The sequence below is a fragment of the Ranitomeya variabilis genome, chromosome 4 (assembly GCF_051348905.1).
Source record: "Ranitomeya variabilis isolate aRanVar5 chromosome 4, aRanVar5.hap1, whole genome shotgun sequence".
Lineage (NCBI taxonomy): Eukaryota > Metazoa > Chordata > Amphibia > Anura > Dendrobatidae > Ranitomeya > Ranitomeya variabilis.
Genome location: NC_135235.1, coordinates 645,797,019 through 645,813,046, shown reverse-complemented (window position 1 = coordinate 645,813,046; position 16,028 = coordinate 645,797,019). Strand labels below are relative to the sequence as shown.

At 42.4% G+C, this 16,028-nt stretch overlaps 1 protein-coding gene across 1 annotated transcript in view; it reads right to left on the bottom strand.

Moving 5' to 3' along the window:
- LOC143768167 (uncharacterized) overlaps positions 1-16,028 on the bottom strand; it is an 80,398-nt gene that overhangs the window by 32,082 nt on the left and 32,288 nt on the right. Inside the window, exons 5-8 of the mRNA XM_077256855.1 lie at positions 12,466-13,331; positions 11,866-11,967; positions 8,881-9,081; positions 1,321-1,382 (exon numbers count right to left, since the gene is read on the bottom strand). Coding sequence (XP_077112970.1) covers positions 1,321-1,382; positions 8,881-9,081; positions 11,866-11,967; positions 12,466-13,331 — 1,231 coding nt within the window. The remainder of the gene's footprint in view (positions 1-1,320; positions 1,383-8,880; positions 9,082-11,865; positions 11,968-12,465; positions 13,332-16,028) is intronic.

The following is a 16,028-nucleotide window of genomic DNA, read 5'->3' as shown; positions in this document are numbered from 1 at the left end:
CTTGGGGGGTCTAGTTTCCAAAATGGGGTCACTTGTGGGGGAGCTCCAATGTTTAGGCACACGGGGGCTCTCCAAACGTGACATGGTGTCTGCTAGCGATGGAGATAATTTTTCATTCAAAAAGTCAAATGGCGCTCCTTCCCTTCCGAGCCCTGCCGTGCGCCCAAACAGTGGTTTACCCCCACATATGAGGTTTCAGCGTACTCAGGACAAATTGGACAACAACGTTCGTGGTCCAGTTTCTCCTTTTACCCTTGGGAAAATAAAAAAATTTTCGCTAAAAGATCATTTTTGTGACTAAAAAGTTAAATGTTCATTTTTTACTTCCATGTTGCTTCTGCTGCTGGGAAACACCTGAAGGGTTAATAAACTTCTTGAATGTGGTTTTGAGCACCTTGAGGGGTGCAGTTTTTAGAATGGTGTCACTTTTGGGTATTTTCAGCCATATAGAACCCTGAAACTGACTTCAAATGTGAGGTGGTCCCTAAAAAAAATGGTTTTGTAAATTTTGTTGTAAAAATGAGAAATCACTGGTCAAATTTTATAACTTCCTAGCAAAAAAAAAAAATTGTTTCCAAAATTGTGCTGATGTAAAGTAGACATGTGGGAAATGTTATTTATTAACTATTTTGTGTCACATAACTCTCTGGTTTAACAGAATAAAAATTCAAAATGTGAAAATTGCGAAATGTTCAACATTTTTGCCAAATTTCCGTTTTTTTCACAAATAAACTCAGAAATTATCGACCTAAATTTACCACTATCATGAAGCCCAATATGTCACGAAAAAACAATCTCAGAATCGCTAGGATCCGTTGAAGCGTTCCTGAGTTATTACCTCATAAAGGGACACTGGTCAGAATTGCAAAAAACGGCAAGGTCATTAAGGCCAAAATAGGCTGGGTCATGAAGGGGTTAAATTATCTCCATCTTGAACTCTAGAAAACAGCTTTTGCGGAGTCACTTTCCAGCACACAATGGGCCCACTCACGACGTCACTTGTGCCAATCTGAGAGAAAGGTCCGAAGTCGTAAGATCGTCCCATTATTCTAACCTATTACAGCTAAAATGAGGGAAATTACAGTTTCTCCAGATTTCTATGGAGAGAAAAACCCGACATTTCCATTCCCTGTAATCTCCACCCCAGAGAGAAAGCGTCATCTGTCCCCAAACCAGAGCGCCCTCCCCTGTATACAGGAGCACAGCCAGCGTCCTATTACTGTACATATACACATGGCAGAGCTGGGGGCACTATCTCCGGGAATGGAGGGGTTACTGCCCCCTGCCCCCGCCCAGTAATGGGCAATCTCCAGCACCTACCTCCACCTGCAGAGCCGCACACCACATATATGGCTGTTCTGTGCGCACAGGACCTGGGATGAGGTCACAGGAGGGGAGGAGTCAGGGGGTCACATGATCAGGGACCTCAGTGTATGCGGGACTCTGCTGTGCTGTGCATACACTGGTGCTGGATGGGGGGAAGTTTCTGTGTGGGGTCAGGAGGAGTTTATAGTGTGGGTGTAGCAGAGCCGTATGTGTACGAGGTGTACGAAGCAGAGCTGTGTGTGTACGAGGTGTACGGAGCGGAGCCGTGTGTGTATGAGGTGTACGGAGCAGAGCCGTGTGTGTACGAGGTGTACGGAGCGGAGCCGTGTGTGTACGAGGTGTACGGAGCGGAGCCGTGTGTGTATGAGGTGTACGGAGCAGAGCCGTGTGTGTACGAGGTGTACGGAGCGGAGCCGCATGTGTACGAGGTGTACGGAGCGGAGCCGTGTGTGTATGAGGTGTACGGAGCAGAGCCGTGTGTGTACGAGGTGTACGGAGCAGAGCCGTGTGTTTAATTTTACATCTATATAACTTGTTTCTAATGTGCATGCAATTATTACTTATATTTAGAGCACCGTTGATTCCATAGTGCTGTACATGAGGAAGTTACATACAAACTGCAAATATAGCTGACAGTGAACTAACAATGGCAGAGGGGAGGGGTCCGGACCCTTGCGGCCTTACAGTCTACACAGTGATGGGGAAGGAGACAGTAGGTCGAGGGGTTGAGTTTCCAGTTATAAATGATGATATATTCAAAGCTTGACAGTAGAAAAAGGACCACCACTAAATAGAATCCACTATCCGGCCCAATCTCCGAAGCTGGGTGGAGCGGAATATGGAATAAATAGGGAGGTATGGACATCAATGCAAACACAACACTCATCTGTGTTTTTGATGATTAATTTTATTATTGACTATCTGCCGTGCTATCGATCAGTCCAGAAGGTTAATTTACCTGAATGTTTCAGAAAGTGAATCTATCATGCAACTAACAGAAAAACGTGAATTTTCCATCTCAATTGTTTATTTTCATTTGTTACAGTGAGAATAATAAGCAAACTCTAAATGTTCAAATGACGTAGTTACTTACCGGTAATGGGATTTCTCAGAGCCCCTGACGGCACCACAGAGAGAGGGGATCTGCCCTTCAAGGACAGGAAACATACAGATAAAAAGGGCAGCACCTCTCCCTTTAATCAGTTGGTTTACAGAGCGCAGGAGGACCTCCAGGTTATTGTCAAAGATTAAATATTTTTATCATACTACTTATAAGAAACACTCCGTGTCTATACATAAATCACACCACAGACAGTGCGTTCACTTGCCGGCCTAGCACATCTCATTTAGAACTGGAAAGGGAGTGCGCTGTCACAGTGCATTGAAAAGTAATATATCACACAGTGAATAGGGAATTCATACTGAGCATACATTGGAATTGACAATTGTTGCATGCTCAGCAGTAAAGGGACATGCCCAGCCCCTGAAACGGACATCACTGATGACATTTTCAGGGTGGGGATAGATATTATGTCTAGAGATGAGCGAATATGTTCGGAAAACAATTGCCAAACATAAATTCTGGAGGAATATGGTACATTAGGATTCGTGATCGGTAACACGAGCATTTTTCTTAAAATCGGAAAAAGTCGGTAACATTCGGTAAAAGATAGAATAAAAGCTGGCAACTCATGTGCCGTGTGCAGTAAAATCACAGCCTGACAGGTTAGGTTAGAATAAACAGAATAGATATATACACATTGATTACCGTATTTTTCGGACTATAAGACGCACCGGATCATAAGACGCACCCCAAATTTGGGGTGAAAATTGCAGAAAAAAAGATTTTTTTATAAGATGGGGGTCCGTCTTATTGTCCGAATTTACAGTATCTTACCTGAGGGCTGGCGGTGGCAGAGCAGGGTCACAGGAGGCATGGTGTCGGCAGAGGTGGGGTGATGCGGTACGGCGTGCACCTGAGCAGGGTCCCGTCCTGATGCCATGGCCTGATGTGCTGGGATGAGGAGGCGCTGGGATGAGGAGGTCCTGGGATGAGGAGGTCCTGGGATGAGGAGGCGCTGGGATGAGGAGGCGCTGGAATGAGGAGGTATAGTGTAAGAGGGGTCCCTTTCCCCGGTGAGGTGATGCAGCAGCCCGGTAATGCAGCAGAGCCGGGTGAATCCTGTTATTAATAACATCAAACTTAGATGCCGCGCTACAAGGGGATGCTACTACTTCGTAGATCAACACAAATAATGCAATAAACAAATCCTAAGGTGAGTTACCTTGTGGCCGTCACTGATGTGTCCCCGTAAGGAAGTGGGCTATTGTAATAACTGTGTTCTCCGTGCTGATGAGAGCAACGTTCCTCAGACAACACAGACAAGGGAGCGTCCTCCCAGTCTGTAGAAACCCCTGCGCGCACGCTGCTGATAGTGCCGGCACAGTTATCACAGTAGCCCACTGCCTTACGGGGACACATCAGTGACGGCCACAAGGTAACTCACCTTAGGATTTGTTTATTGCATTATTTGTGTTGCTCTACGAAGTAGTAGCATACCCTTGTAGCGCGGCATCTAAGTTTGATGTTATTAGTCTTTATTCAGAAATAGCAGGTGTACACACATCACCTGCATAGGTGCCTGCAGCTTGGGGGGGGGGGGCACAGTCTCACTTTAGCGCCGGTGTTCATTCTGAGTATCTGAATCCTGTTATTACCGGTGGTGGCGGCCATCTTGCGGAGGCCGCGAGTGCGCAGATGGAGCCTCTGCTGCCTGGGGCTTCAGGAAAATGGCCGCCGTGATCCCCATCTGCGCACGCGCGGCATCCCGCGGCCATTTTCCTGAAGCCCCGGGCTGCAGAGGCTCCATCTGCGCACGCGCGGCCTCCACAAGATGGCCGCCACCACCGGTAATAACAGGATTCACCCGGCTCTGCTGCATTACCGGGCTGCTGCATCACCTTACCGGGGAAAGGGACCCCTCTCACTGCGCCTCCTCATCTCCGCACGCCTGCCGCCGCACCTCTGCCACCGCACCTCTGCCACCGCACCTCTGCCGGAACGGGTAAGCCTGCATTTCGACTATTAGACGCACCCCCCATTTTCCCCCCTTTTTTTGGGGGGAAAAAGTGCGTCTAATAGTCCGAAAAATACGGTATATACAGCTCTGGCAAAAATTAAGAGACCACTGCAAAATTTTCAGTTTGTCTGATTTTGCTCTTTATAGGTATATCTTTGAGTAAAGTGTATATTGTTCTTTTATTCTATAAACTACTGACAACATGTCTCCGAAGTTTCAAGCAATACATATTTTATATATTTTCTGAAAATGAGAAATGGTCAAAATAACAAAAAATCCAGTGCTTGCAGAACTTAAATAATGCAAAAAAAAGTTAATAATCATTTAGAAACAACAAAACTAATGTTTTAACTGAGGAAGAGTTCAGAAATCAATATTTTGTGGAATAACTATGTTTTTTAATCACAGCTTTCATGCGTCTTGGCATGCTTTCCACCAGTCTTTCACACTGCTTTTGGGTGACCTTATGCTACTCCGGGTACAAAAATGTAAGCAGTTCTTCTTTGTTTGATGGCTTGTGACTATCCATCTTCCTCTGGATTACATTCCAGAGGTTTTCAATGGGGTTCAGGTCTGGAGATTGGGCTGGCCATGACGGGGATTTGATGTGGTGGTCCTTTATCCACACCTTGATTGACCTAGCTATGTGGCATAGCGCATTGTCCTGATGGAAAAACCAGTCCTCAGAGTTGGGGAACATTGACTGAGCAGAAGGAATCAACTGTTTTTCCAGGATAACCTTGTATGCGGCTTGATTCATACTCCCTTCACAAAGAACAACCTGCTCAATTCCAGCCTTGCTGAAGCATACCCAGATAATCACCGATCCTCCTCAAAATTTCACAGTGGGTGCAAGACACTGTGGCTTATACGCCTCTCCAGGTCTCCGTCTAACCATTAGACAACCAGGTGTTGGGCAGAGCTGAAAATTAGACTAATCAGAGAACATTACCTTACTCCAGTTCTCTATGGTCCTATCCTTATGGTCTTTGGCAAACTTCAGCCTGGCTCTCCTTTGCTTCTCATTGATGAAAGGCTATTTTTTGTTCTAGCTTTACATGACTTGAGTCCTGCCTCTAGGAGCTTGTTACGAACTGTTCTTGCCGTGCACTTCACCCCAGCTGCCATTTGCCATTCCTTTTGTAGGTCACTTGATGTCATCTTGTGGTTGCAGAGTGACATTTGAATAAGATGACGGTCATCCCGGTCAGTGGAGAGTCGTTTTTGCCCTCTGCCGGTTTGTAGCTTTGTTGTCCCCAATGTCTGCTGCTTGACCTTGTTGTAATGGCCTGCCATCTTAGAAATTTCAAGGATTTAGGCAACATGACGCTCACTGTGTCCCTCTGGTAGTAAAGCCAGAATTGAGCCCTTCTTTTCCTCATTCAAGACTTTTCTTTTCAACTCCTTTGGCGTGGTTAAAAGTTATTTTTTCATTCCTATTACTTTTGTAATATTAGTAGCACTTGTTTTGCCATCCAGCTTGTCCTATTGCAAGAGGATTGTGAACACCACAGCAGTGTTTTTTATACTTTCCTTCGTTAAATAAGATTTGGTTGGGATGATCACCTAATCAGAAGCACATTAAGTAGAATGAGGTGTACTCTAGTTGGAATTCAACTGACACTGGAATAGAATGGCTGTCAGACATGTAGAGAAGCTGATTTTTTATAAAATTGTGCACTAGTCTCTTAATTTTTGCCAGAGCTAGACAGCAGCTTCAGGAGGGTCAGGTTCAGGTGCGACTTGGTACAGATGTATGCCCGTAGTTGCCGGGGCAGAAAGCAGAGTTTCAGTGCAACATGGTCACCGAGGAACTTGTAAGGGTATGGACGAAATGGTACCAAGGGCTCGAAGGCAGGTACTTAGGTGGCAGGATGAGCTGCGGGGGGTAGGGAACCCCAAATAAGCAAGGTCGAGACCACCCAAAACTGGCCTAAATCTACTGTTAGTCAGGAAAGTGGTCGTGCCTTCTGCAACGGAGAACGGGGAGGTGGGTGGTCACCTAACAAAGTTTGGAGGAGAAACATAAATCGGAGTGATGCATGCATCAACTGATGTTTACGGTCCCCACTTTGGTTTTGCAGTGCAGTGTCGGGTGGGGGTGTCACAGGGTCATGCGGATTCCCTGTCACGCACCCATGTGGGGTGACAAGTGTTCAACCCCACAGGTTCGAACAGAGGGAGGGGGTATGTGAGGCATTGACTGGTGTTACCTGTAGGTGTCACTGTATGATTCTCCCAGGATGCGTATGGAGGTGTATTGAGGTCATGAGAGGACTTTGCAGTCACAGGCAGAGCTGTTGTTGCAATGCAGACTAAAGTGAGTATAGGTCTTTGACAGTGACACTGAATCTTGGACAACCAGAATGTCAATCTGGTGTTTGGAGGAGTACAGAGCAGTCGGCTCTTCAGCGCTCTACCTGTGTGAGGCAACACAGGCCAGCAGAGCCAAACAGCCAGGGGAGCTGAGAAGTCTTGCACCCACAGCTTACACAGCCTTGCAGTCGACCAGGGCAACTGGTCTAGAAGGTGGACTGGCGTATTTATTGGCTGCAATCCAGAGGATATCGTGTGCTGTGCATTATTTGTAAGTTAAACATTAAGGAGAATTTTTGCTTTAAACTTTGCTGAGTCACTGCCTCATCACTGCATATTGTGCTACCGTTGCACTACAATGTAATATATACTGTATATATGTCAGTGACACATATATACTGTATGTATATATTACATAGATAGAAGAAAAGCTGGCAACGCAGCAGCTGAGGTAGTGTAAAATCACAGCAGGAGCCGACAGGATAGAATAGATGGATTACATACTGTAAATACATATAGAATTGGTAGATATATAGATGTCAGTAACAAATACAATTAGTTTTAATTAATAAAAGTTTTTTCCGAAAAAAATGGTGTGGACTTCAGCATAATTTTCGTAACTAGCAAAGGGAAAGCAAGGCTATTAATATCAGCTCACAGCTGTATACTTAGCCTTTACTGGCTATTAAAATGGGGACTCTAAAAAAAATTAATTAGGGTCCCCCTATAATTGATAACCAGCAAAGGCTATGCAGACAGTTGTGGGCTGATATTAATATCCAAAGAAGGTGCTATAGATAAAAACATCAGCTCTCAGCCACACCAGAAAAATCACATCTCTAAGATGCGCCAATTCTGGCACTTAACCTCGCTCTCCCCACTTGCGCTGTAGCGGTGGCAAGTGGGGTAATGGTTGGGGGGTTAATGTCACCTTTGTATTGTCAGGTGACATCAAGCCCCGAGGTTAGTAATGGAGAGGCATCAATAAGACACCCCATCACTAACCTCACAGTCACATTGTAAATAAAAACACACCTAGAAAAAAGTCCTCCATTTGTTTAACCCCTTCATGACCCTAGCTTTTTTCGGTTTTGCGTTTTCGTTTTTCGCTCCCCTCCTTCCCAAAGCCATAACTTTTTTATTTTTCCGTCAATATGGCCATATGAGGACTTATTTTTTATGGGATTAGTTTTACTTTTGAAGGACATCATTGGTTTTAGCATGTTGTGTACTAGAAAACAGGAAAAAAATTCTAGGTGCGGTGAAATTGCAAAAAAAGTGCAATCCCACACTGTTTTTTTGTTTGGCTTTTTTGCTATGTTCAATAAATGCTAAAACTGACCCTCCAATATGATTCTCCAGGTCATTATGAGTTCATAGCCACCAAACATGTCTAGGTTCTTTTTTACCTAAATATAAAAAAGTGGAAAAAACACTGGCACTCCAGATAATTCCTAGGAGAGGGGTAGGTGCTCAGTGTAGAGTGCTGCTGGTAAATAAAACAGGTTCTGTGTGGACATGTTGAGTATGTACAGCTAGATAATATGTAAATTTCACCTGAGCTATCTACACAAAAAGAGCAATGCGGAAAGGGCCACGACAATTTGTTTGAGGAAAAAATAGATTTAAAAGACACTTACTGTTTGGTGCCGTGGATGATTGCATATAGGTTCTGTTTGCAGTTGCAGTAAGATCTTAAAGAGATGAAAAGGTGAATATGTGCTCTTTATATTGTGCTTGTGAATGAGACGAGATGGTTGAAAGCGTATATGTGAGTATTAATTTTTACTCACTTTGCGTGATTTGTATCGATACACATTCACAGTTGCTGTCGTGATGGCTGGGAATGGTTATTCCCCTGGGATTTGGCGATCCTCCTTGCTTAGAACAAATTTGCAACCTCTATGATCTATGATTTAATTGTGTATATATATATATTGAATTCACAGATCTTAATTGTACTCACTTGTGATACAGAAGAATGGTAGGATGACATGGGTTTTGCAGGAATGAGGTCCTGCTAAGCTGGTTAATGGTGCTGTAATCAAGGTCGATATTTCATATGTACAGGTTTGGTTGGAGCCTTCCCTGATACATTAATTATATTATGCTGGTTTGACAAGTTGTCTATATGCTTATAGGGTCGAGATGTACTCACTGTTTCCTTTAATGATGAGTTGCCGTGATTCTGGGGGTAGCGGGCGTACCGCTGATGCTGCTGATGTGGTGGTGCGGTCAGCTGGGAAGGACGTTGCGGCAGGAGTGGCAAGACCACGAGAACCTCGTACGCCCCGGCCAGAAGCAGCGATGAGGTGGCGGTAAAAGCGGGTGAGCCGAAGCGGTAGGTGATGTCACAGAGCTACGGAACTAGAAAGGCAGAAAGGTTTACTGCCCATAGCGCACCTGTCCTTTCTAGTTCCGTAGCGTGGGAAACACCAGCTTTTGTGCTCTGTACGTTCAGCTATATTTGACGATTTAATCGACGATTAAAATCAGCGAATATTGCAAATTCGGCGATCATGAGCTGAACCAAACATACAAATATTCGCTCATCTCTAATCATGACAAGAACCACAGACACTGTTCCCTGATGGCGTCTCTTTTGTGTATCAAAAATTAAGTTAAAATGTCATCAAAATTGAAGTTAAAAAACAAAACAGTAAAGAAGGAACAGTAACTAAAATAATTGTGATTAGATTACATTACATTGATTGTAATCCTAAATGTCAATCTGTGTTCGTTTCGAACCACAACTTTTACTATGTGAATTACCCTTTCACATTTATATACAAAACTCCTACCAGCTCTCCCACAACTACTTGGATACTCGGAAAATATTTTAATTTTTAAAGATTAAAAAAAAAATAAAAGATGCAAAATACAAAGGAAGTAATTTTTTTTAATAAAAATTCTTTATTTCTACAGGACCAAGAAAAATGACATGACCGTACAAAATCATATAAGCAACATCCAACTCCCAGCAAGATTAAAAAAAATGTCTAAATCTGTAATGGTATGTATATACCTCAAAACTACTTGTACACAGGGAAAAGGTGGGATAGCCAACCATACTAGCTTAATTTTAGGTCAAGGAGTTATGTATTTGATTAAAAAGGGTGATTCAAAGAAGTAAGGCACCTTAAAGGGAATCTGTCAGTAGGATCAACCCCCATAAGCCATGTATAATAGCATGTAGGTCATAGGAAGCTGAATAAAATAATACCTTGATATCTGTGATCCAATGTCTTATTAAGAAGAGCAGACTGTCTAGTCATTATATGTCTCACACTGGTGACATCCCCTTTCATTTAATTTAAGCTCTAGAGCAGTGTTCCCCAACTCCGGTCCTCAAGAGCCACCAACAGGTCTTGTTTTCAGGCTCTCCTTAGTATTGCACAGGTGATAATTGCATTACCTGGACAGGCAAGCATTCAATCACCTGTGCAATACTAAGACTCTACTCTAGAGGCAGAGTCTCAGGGAGATCTGTGTCCAGCCCATAGATCTTAACAGCTCATTTACATATTTAGAAAAATGTGGGTTTCTCTGGACTAAAACATTGGAACGCAGATATTAAAGGTGTCATTTTATTAAATGAATTTATTTCTATGACCTACGTGTCCATATAGATGGCATAGGAGGGTTGATCCTACTGACAAATTCTCTAACTTAGGTCTCCTATAGAGCAACATTAAGTAGGAGCAAGAGAATGAAGAGAAAATAATGAGAAAGAGGAAAATAATAATAGGGGGAATAGGAAGGCAGAAAGAATTCCCCAAAGAAGTAAGTGTAGAAGTTAATCTAAGCAAACTGCTTTGACCGATTTGCCCAGAACATGCATGAAGCCTAATGGAAAACATTGTTCACAACACCAGACAGTTTTCATTTAATGGATATACAAATAAGTTAATGGTTTGAAAAGAAAAGAAGATGACAACTTTAACAAAGCGGTGGAGACCAATATCTTTGTGTCTAGATAATACACGATCCTCTTGTACACATCATGGTAGGCTAAATGTAAAGAGAAGTCCCTATCCATTGGATAAAGAAGCCACCACAAATCAATCAGATGGCGTTCATGTAGGCAGTCCGGTATTCATTTTTGCATAGGGTGTGAAATATCATGTAACCCTTTACAGTTGTCTACGTAGGGGTCTAGAGCCATATCTATGTGACTCCCCCAGGACCATCATACCCTCTACAAACAATGTCATCTGTTCGAAGTATGTGCAGAGAGCCCCGTCCTGACATGCAGTGGGTAAATACAGGCAAGCAAAAATGACTGAGAAGATGCTGCTCGGCCGCCCCTCTAAAATCCTTAGCAGTTCAGGACATAAATTTGTTAAGCTTCCCAACTGGTCAATTTGTGTTTTTTTTTCATTCCGTCTCTTCTTCCTAGAGACATATTCCTCAATTTATCAATTCAAGATTTTCTCACCAATTTGATAAGGGTGTGTGTTGGAGTCAGATGCTCTTGATTCGTTAATAGGTGCTGGCCTCTTAATAAATCAGGCATGTCTGATAAGTGGCATGTACCTTGCCAAAAATCTTATGCCGTTAGAACTCATCATGAATAAGAAAAGTTGTGGTGTAATGCCACTTCTGCACCCTCACTCTGCCCATTTTGGTGGAGCTTGGAGAAACTTGTGTGAAACCACTCAAGCTTGCAAAAATTTGTGCATAACTTCGAGTTGTGCAAAAATTGTAGAGATTTTCAAAGCAATTATGCTAGAATTCTGGCAAAATTGCTTTGATGAATCAGGGTTATAAAGTTTTTTTTTCTATCAATATAGCGCATGATTGCTTTTTTTTTTTTTTTTTGGGGGGGGACATTATTCATTTTGCCAAATAATGTACTGAAACACCAGGAGAAACTTCACAAATGCGTTGAAATTTTTAAAAACACAATTTCGCCATTGTTTTTTTATTTTATTTTTTACGGCATTTGTTTAGCAGGTAAAATGATCTGTCTGGAAAAATGGGGATTATTCAAACTATTATATTTTTTATATTTTTTTTAAATATGCAGGGTTATTATTTTGTGCTGCAGAGTGGTATTATTAAAGAAGTTGTCTACTATTCAAACAACTCCTTGTCATACACCACCCTACCCCGATAAAATGAAAAAAAAGTTTATTCTCACCTCCCATGCCAGCGCTATTCCATCGATGTCGGCATTCACTCTCCCTGGGGTCTCCATGCAGTTGTCATGACAGGTGGCCTCACTGCCCTCCCTTCTGTCAAACTGAAAATGAAGAAAAAGTCAGACCAGCTGCAGCCCTGACTTCCTCTCTATGTTCAATTCCACAAAATTGATTGGGTGCTGGGGCGAGTAAAGGCTTTTATATTTTATCGGGGTCAATTGTGGGGTGAGAAGGGGTTGACGAACAAGTGGACAACCCCTTTAAAAAGTTATTATCCAGTAATGTACAACCCCTGTAAGTGGTCAATTAGCAGAAAACAGAGCCATCTCCAAGCTCTGCTATATGCTGACGTGTAGATAGTAGGATCAGCTCTTATTTTACTTTGTTGCTAATTGCTTTTCAATATGTTACTTTACATTGACAGTAACTTTTGTAAACATTTTTTCATGTACGAAAACAAAAAAGATCACTGCTATTTCCTTCTATGAGTTTTTGTGGCTAATACGTTTTCAATTTCTCTATAAAACATTTCTAACACTTCAACATTAAAATGGTTTGACCTCTGTGTGAGTTATTTGATGTTTGTCCTTTATGATTTATTTCACATTCGGAACATCAACATGGCTTCTCCCCTTTTTGTGTCTTCTCTGATGTATATTAAGATGTACTTTCTGGTTAAAACATTTCCCACATTCAATACATGCAAATGGCTTTTCCCCTGTATGTGTTCTCTGATGTCTAAGAAGCAATGATTTCGCGAGAAAACATTTCCCACATTCTGGACATGAAAATGTTTTTTCTTTTGTGTGAGTTCTCTGGTGAATAACTAAATACAATTTCCGGTTAAAAGATCTCTCACATTTTGGACATGAAAATGGCTTCTTCTCTGGGTGATTTTTCTGATGTCTAACAAGATTTGATTTCTTGGTAAAACATTTCCCGCATGCGGAACATGAAAATGGTTTCTCCCCTGTGTGAGTTCTCTGATGTATAACAAGATTTGATTTTAAAGAGAAACTTTTCCCACATTCTGAACATGAATATGGCTTCTCACCTGAGTGAGTTCTTTGATGTTTAGCAAGATATGATTTGTAAGCAAAACGTTTCCCACATTCTGAACATAAATATGGCTTCTCTCCTGAGTGAACTTTCTTATGTGTAAGAAGCATTGATGATGTTTTGCTATAAAACTTCCCATATTCTGAACCTGAACCGGACTGCTTTTCTGGGTGAGCCATTTGATGTTTAGCATCTCTTCTCGGACTTTCATTTGGCTGAACAGTCTGTGGTGCATCAGAAAATTGGAGCGGTTGAAAAGTATCACATGATAGAATTTTGCTGTTAAGAGCTGGAAGTATGCATGGGATGATGGCATGCTCTTCATATGTATCTTCAGCGACACTGTCATTATCAGCTTTAAACTCTGTAAATAGTAGATGAGACACTGAGCCCCTTGTAAACTCACCTGCCGAGAATAAAACATATTTGTTATATAATTGTAAGGCACTGTTACTGAAACATATTTTATAATATTTCTATGGTAATTGTACTAAAATGCAAATATCAACAAAGACAGTGGTGGCAACAGGAGTTTTTGAATCTGTCTGCAGGCTTTCACTCCCGAAACTATTTATTATGTGCATGTATCACTTTCAAAGACAAGTCCAGTAATCATTTTACATGGCCAGTTCGTTCCACAATTACTGAGAAATCAGGGTTTGAATTGATATATGAATGAGGCTGTAGATTTTTAGCCTCAGTCACTCCAGCTCCATTCCCCGTCCAGCATCACCACTTCCTGCTTGACTGATAGCCTCTATTACGCATACATTCAGTAAAAGGATCAGTCAGTCAAGCAGGAGGAAGAGGTGCTGTGCGGAATTAGAGCTGGAATGACAGGCTAAACATCTACAGCCTTGTTAGCATATCAATTAATACACTGATGACTCAGTAACTGTGAATTATTCGATTAAAACAGAGATCGGTCCTGAGATTTTTTTCTGCATGGTAAATTAATCTCCATGTTAATTTTATCCACTGTTTGTTAAGAACATAGAATCAGATTAATGGAGATTAATATACCATGCAGAAAAAAAATCTCGTTCACCGTTACTGAGACATCAGTGTATTAATTGATATACTAATGAGGCTGTAGATCTTTAGCGTCTCACTCCATCTCTATTTCCGCACAGCACCGCTTCCTCCTGCTTGACTTAACTCATGCATAATAGAGGCTGACAGTAAAGCAGGAAGTGGTTGGTGCTGGGCAGGGAATAAATCTGGAGTGAGAGAAGCTAAAGATCTACAGCCACGTTATCATATTTTGGATTTTCTTCTTGTTTACAGTCCTGTGGAAGAAGAGGATGGGGACATCTCTCTAGTGTTGTCCTCTTACTGGATATAACTGGAGGAAACACATACAGGGACTGAATTCATCCTTTATATACAGATAATTACATAGCTATGCAACATTTGGGTTTATGAAAATTCCTACAAATCCAAGGACTGATTGTGATACAAATGAGACAAGAATGTCTGAATGTATGTGTAGATAGTGATTTCACATATCTATTGCCATTAACTGAGTAAAACAAGACAAAATGGAAGCGGGAAAGTGCCCTCAGAGTGATCTATTTGCATTGTATGAGGAGATCTGGCATAAACAGCTATGTACGCATGCGCAGCGGCATTCTTGTAGTGTGAGGAAAATATTCTCAAGGGTGAACAACAAGATAAGCATGGAATTTGTACAATAACAGCTCATGATCTGTACAATAACAAGTTATATAAGAAAAATGCCAGTACGCATGACAAAACTGAATCCAATTTTAAGTGTATAAAACAGGACGGCACCTAGTTGGGGGTAGGGACATTCCAGGAGACTTTATGGACGCATAACTTCTGTGATGATGTGTTATCGAATATTTCCTTCTCATCAGTCGAGTCCCCCGGCAGGGAAGTGATGTTACAATATTTGGTAATTATATAGATGCTTACTTTCTCTATTATATAGATGATGATTATGATCATGTAATGTTAGGCTAGCGCTGTTATAATTCATGTGCCTGTAGTACATATATCAAATTATAGCTTGAATTGTTGATTATTAAACTTTATTTCATTATTAATAAAATATAAGTTGTTTTACCGAAATGGAGACCTAGTAGTCTTCTTGCCTAATTAGTATATTAGTGAGCGCTACGTAAGTAAGGGGTTTTCCCCTCCCGGAGTGAAAACTCGGTAAGACACTGATTCTTATTTTTTTTTATGCCCTGACATAAAAAAAAAAAATAACACTTCTGTTTTTAACCATCACTTATGGATTTTGGACAAACCACACATGAAAATACCTACAAGCGAGATGGACAAGAAAAATCTTTATTGTAGGCCAAAAATGTACATGTGGCACCCCAGGAGTCCGGATGCCACAGTGGCAATGCCTCCCTCACAGGGGGTGATGCCACGTCTGGAAGCAAGAAAGGATCCCCTTAGCAGGTTAGGCTACTTTCACACTAGCGTCGGGCTCCGACGCTAGCATTGTCTCCGCCGCACAACGGGGGCAGCGGATGCATTTTTCCAGCGCATCTGCTGCCCCATTGTGAGGTGCGAGGAAGTGCGGGGAGGTGGGGGCGGAGTTCCGGCCGCGCATGCGTGGTCGGAAAAAGCGGACCGTTGGGAGCAAAAAACGTTACATGCAACGTTTTTTGCTCCCGACGGTCCGCCACAACACGGCGCAACCGTCGCACGACGGTTGCGACGTGGGTCAATGCGTCGCAAATGCGTCGCTAATGTTAGTCAATGCAGAAAAAACGCATCCTGCAAGCATTTTTGCAGGATGTGTTTTTTCGGCAAAACGACGCATTGCGACATATTGCAGTTAACGCCAGTGTGAAAGTAGCCCAACACTGCATAAAACACCTTTCATGACTCCAGACCAGAAGGGGGAGCTCTAAACCTGGTTTCAGGGGAACTTTCCTAAAAGTTCTGGTCTGGAGGAGGGGTCAGTCAGTAAGTGAGAGTTACTCTGGGGAAGAGGAAGCAAGTGAGGACCTGGGGACAGGAGCTTCGACTGAGCTCACCCCCAAGTTTGAGGGCCAAGGTCTAGACACCGGAGTCTGTGGTTGCCTGGGAACTGTAAGCCCAGCCGCTAAAGCTGGAGGAC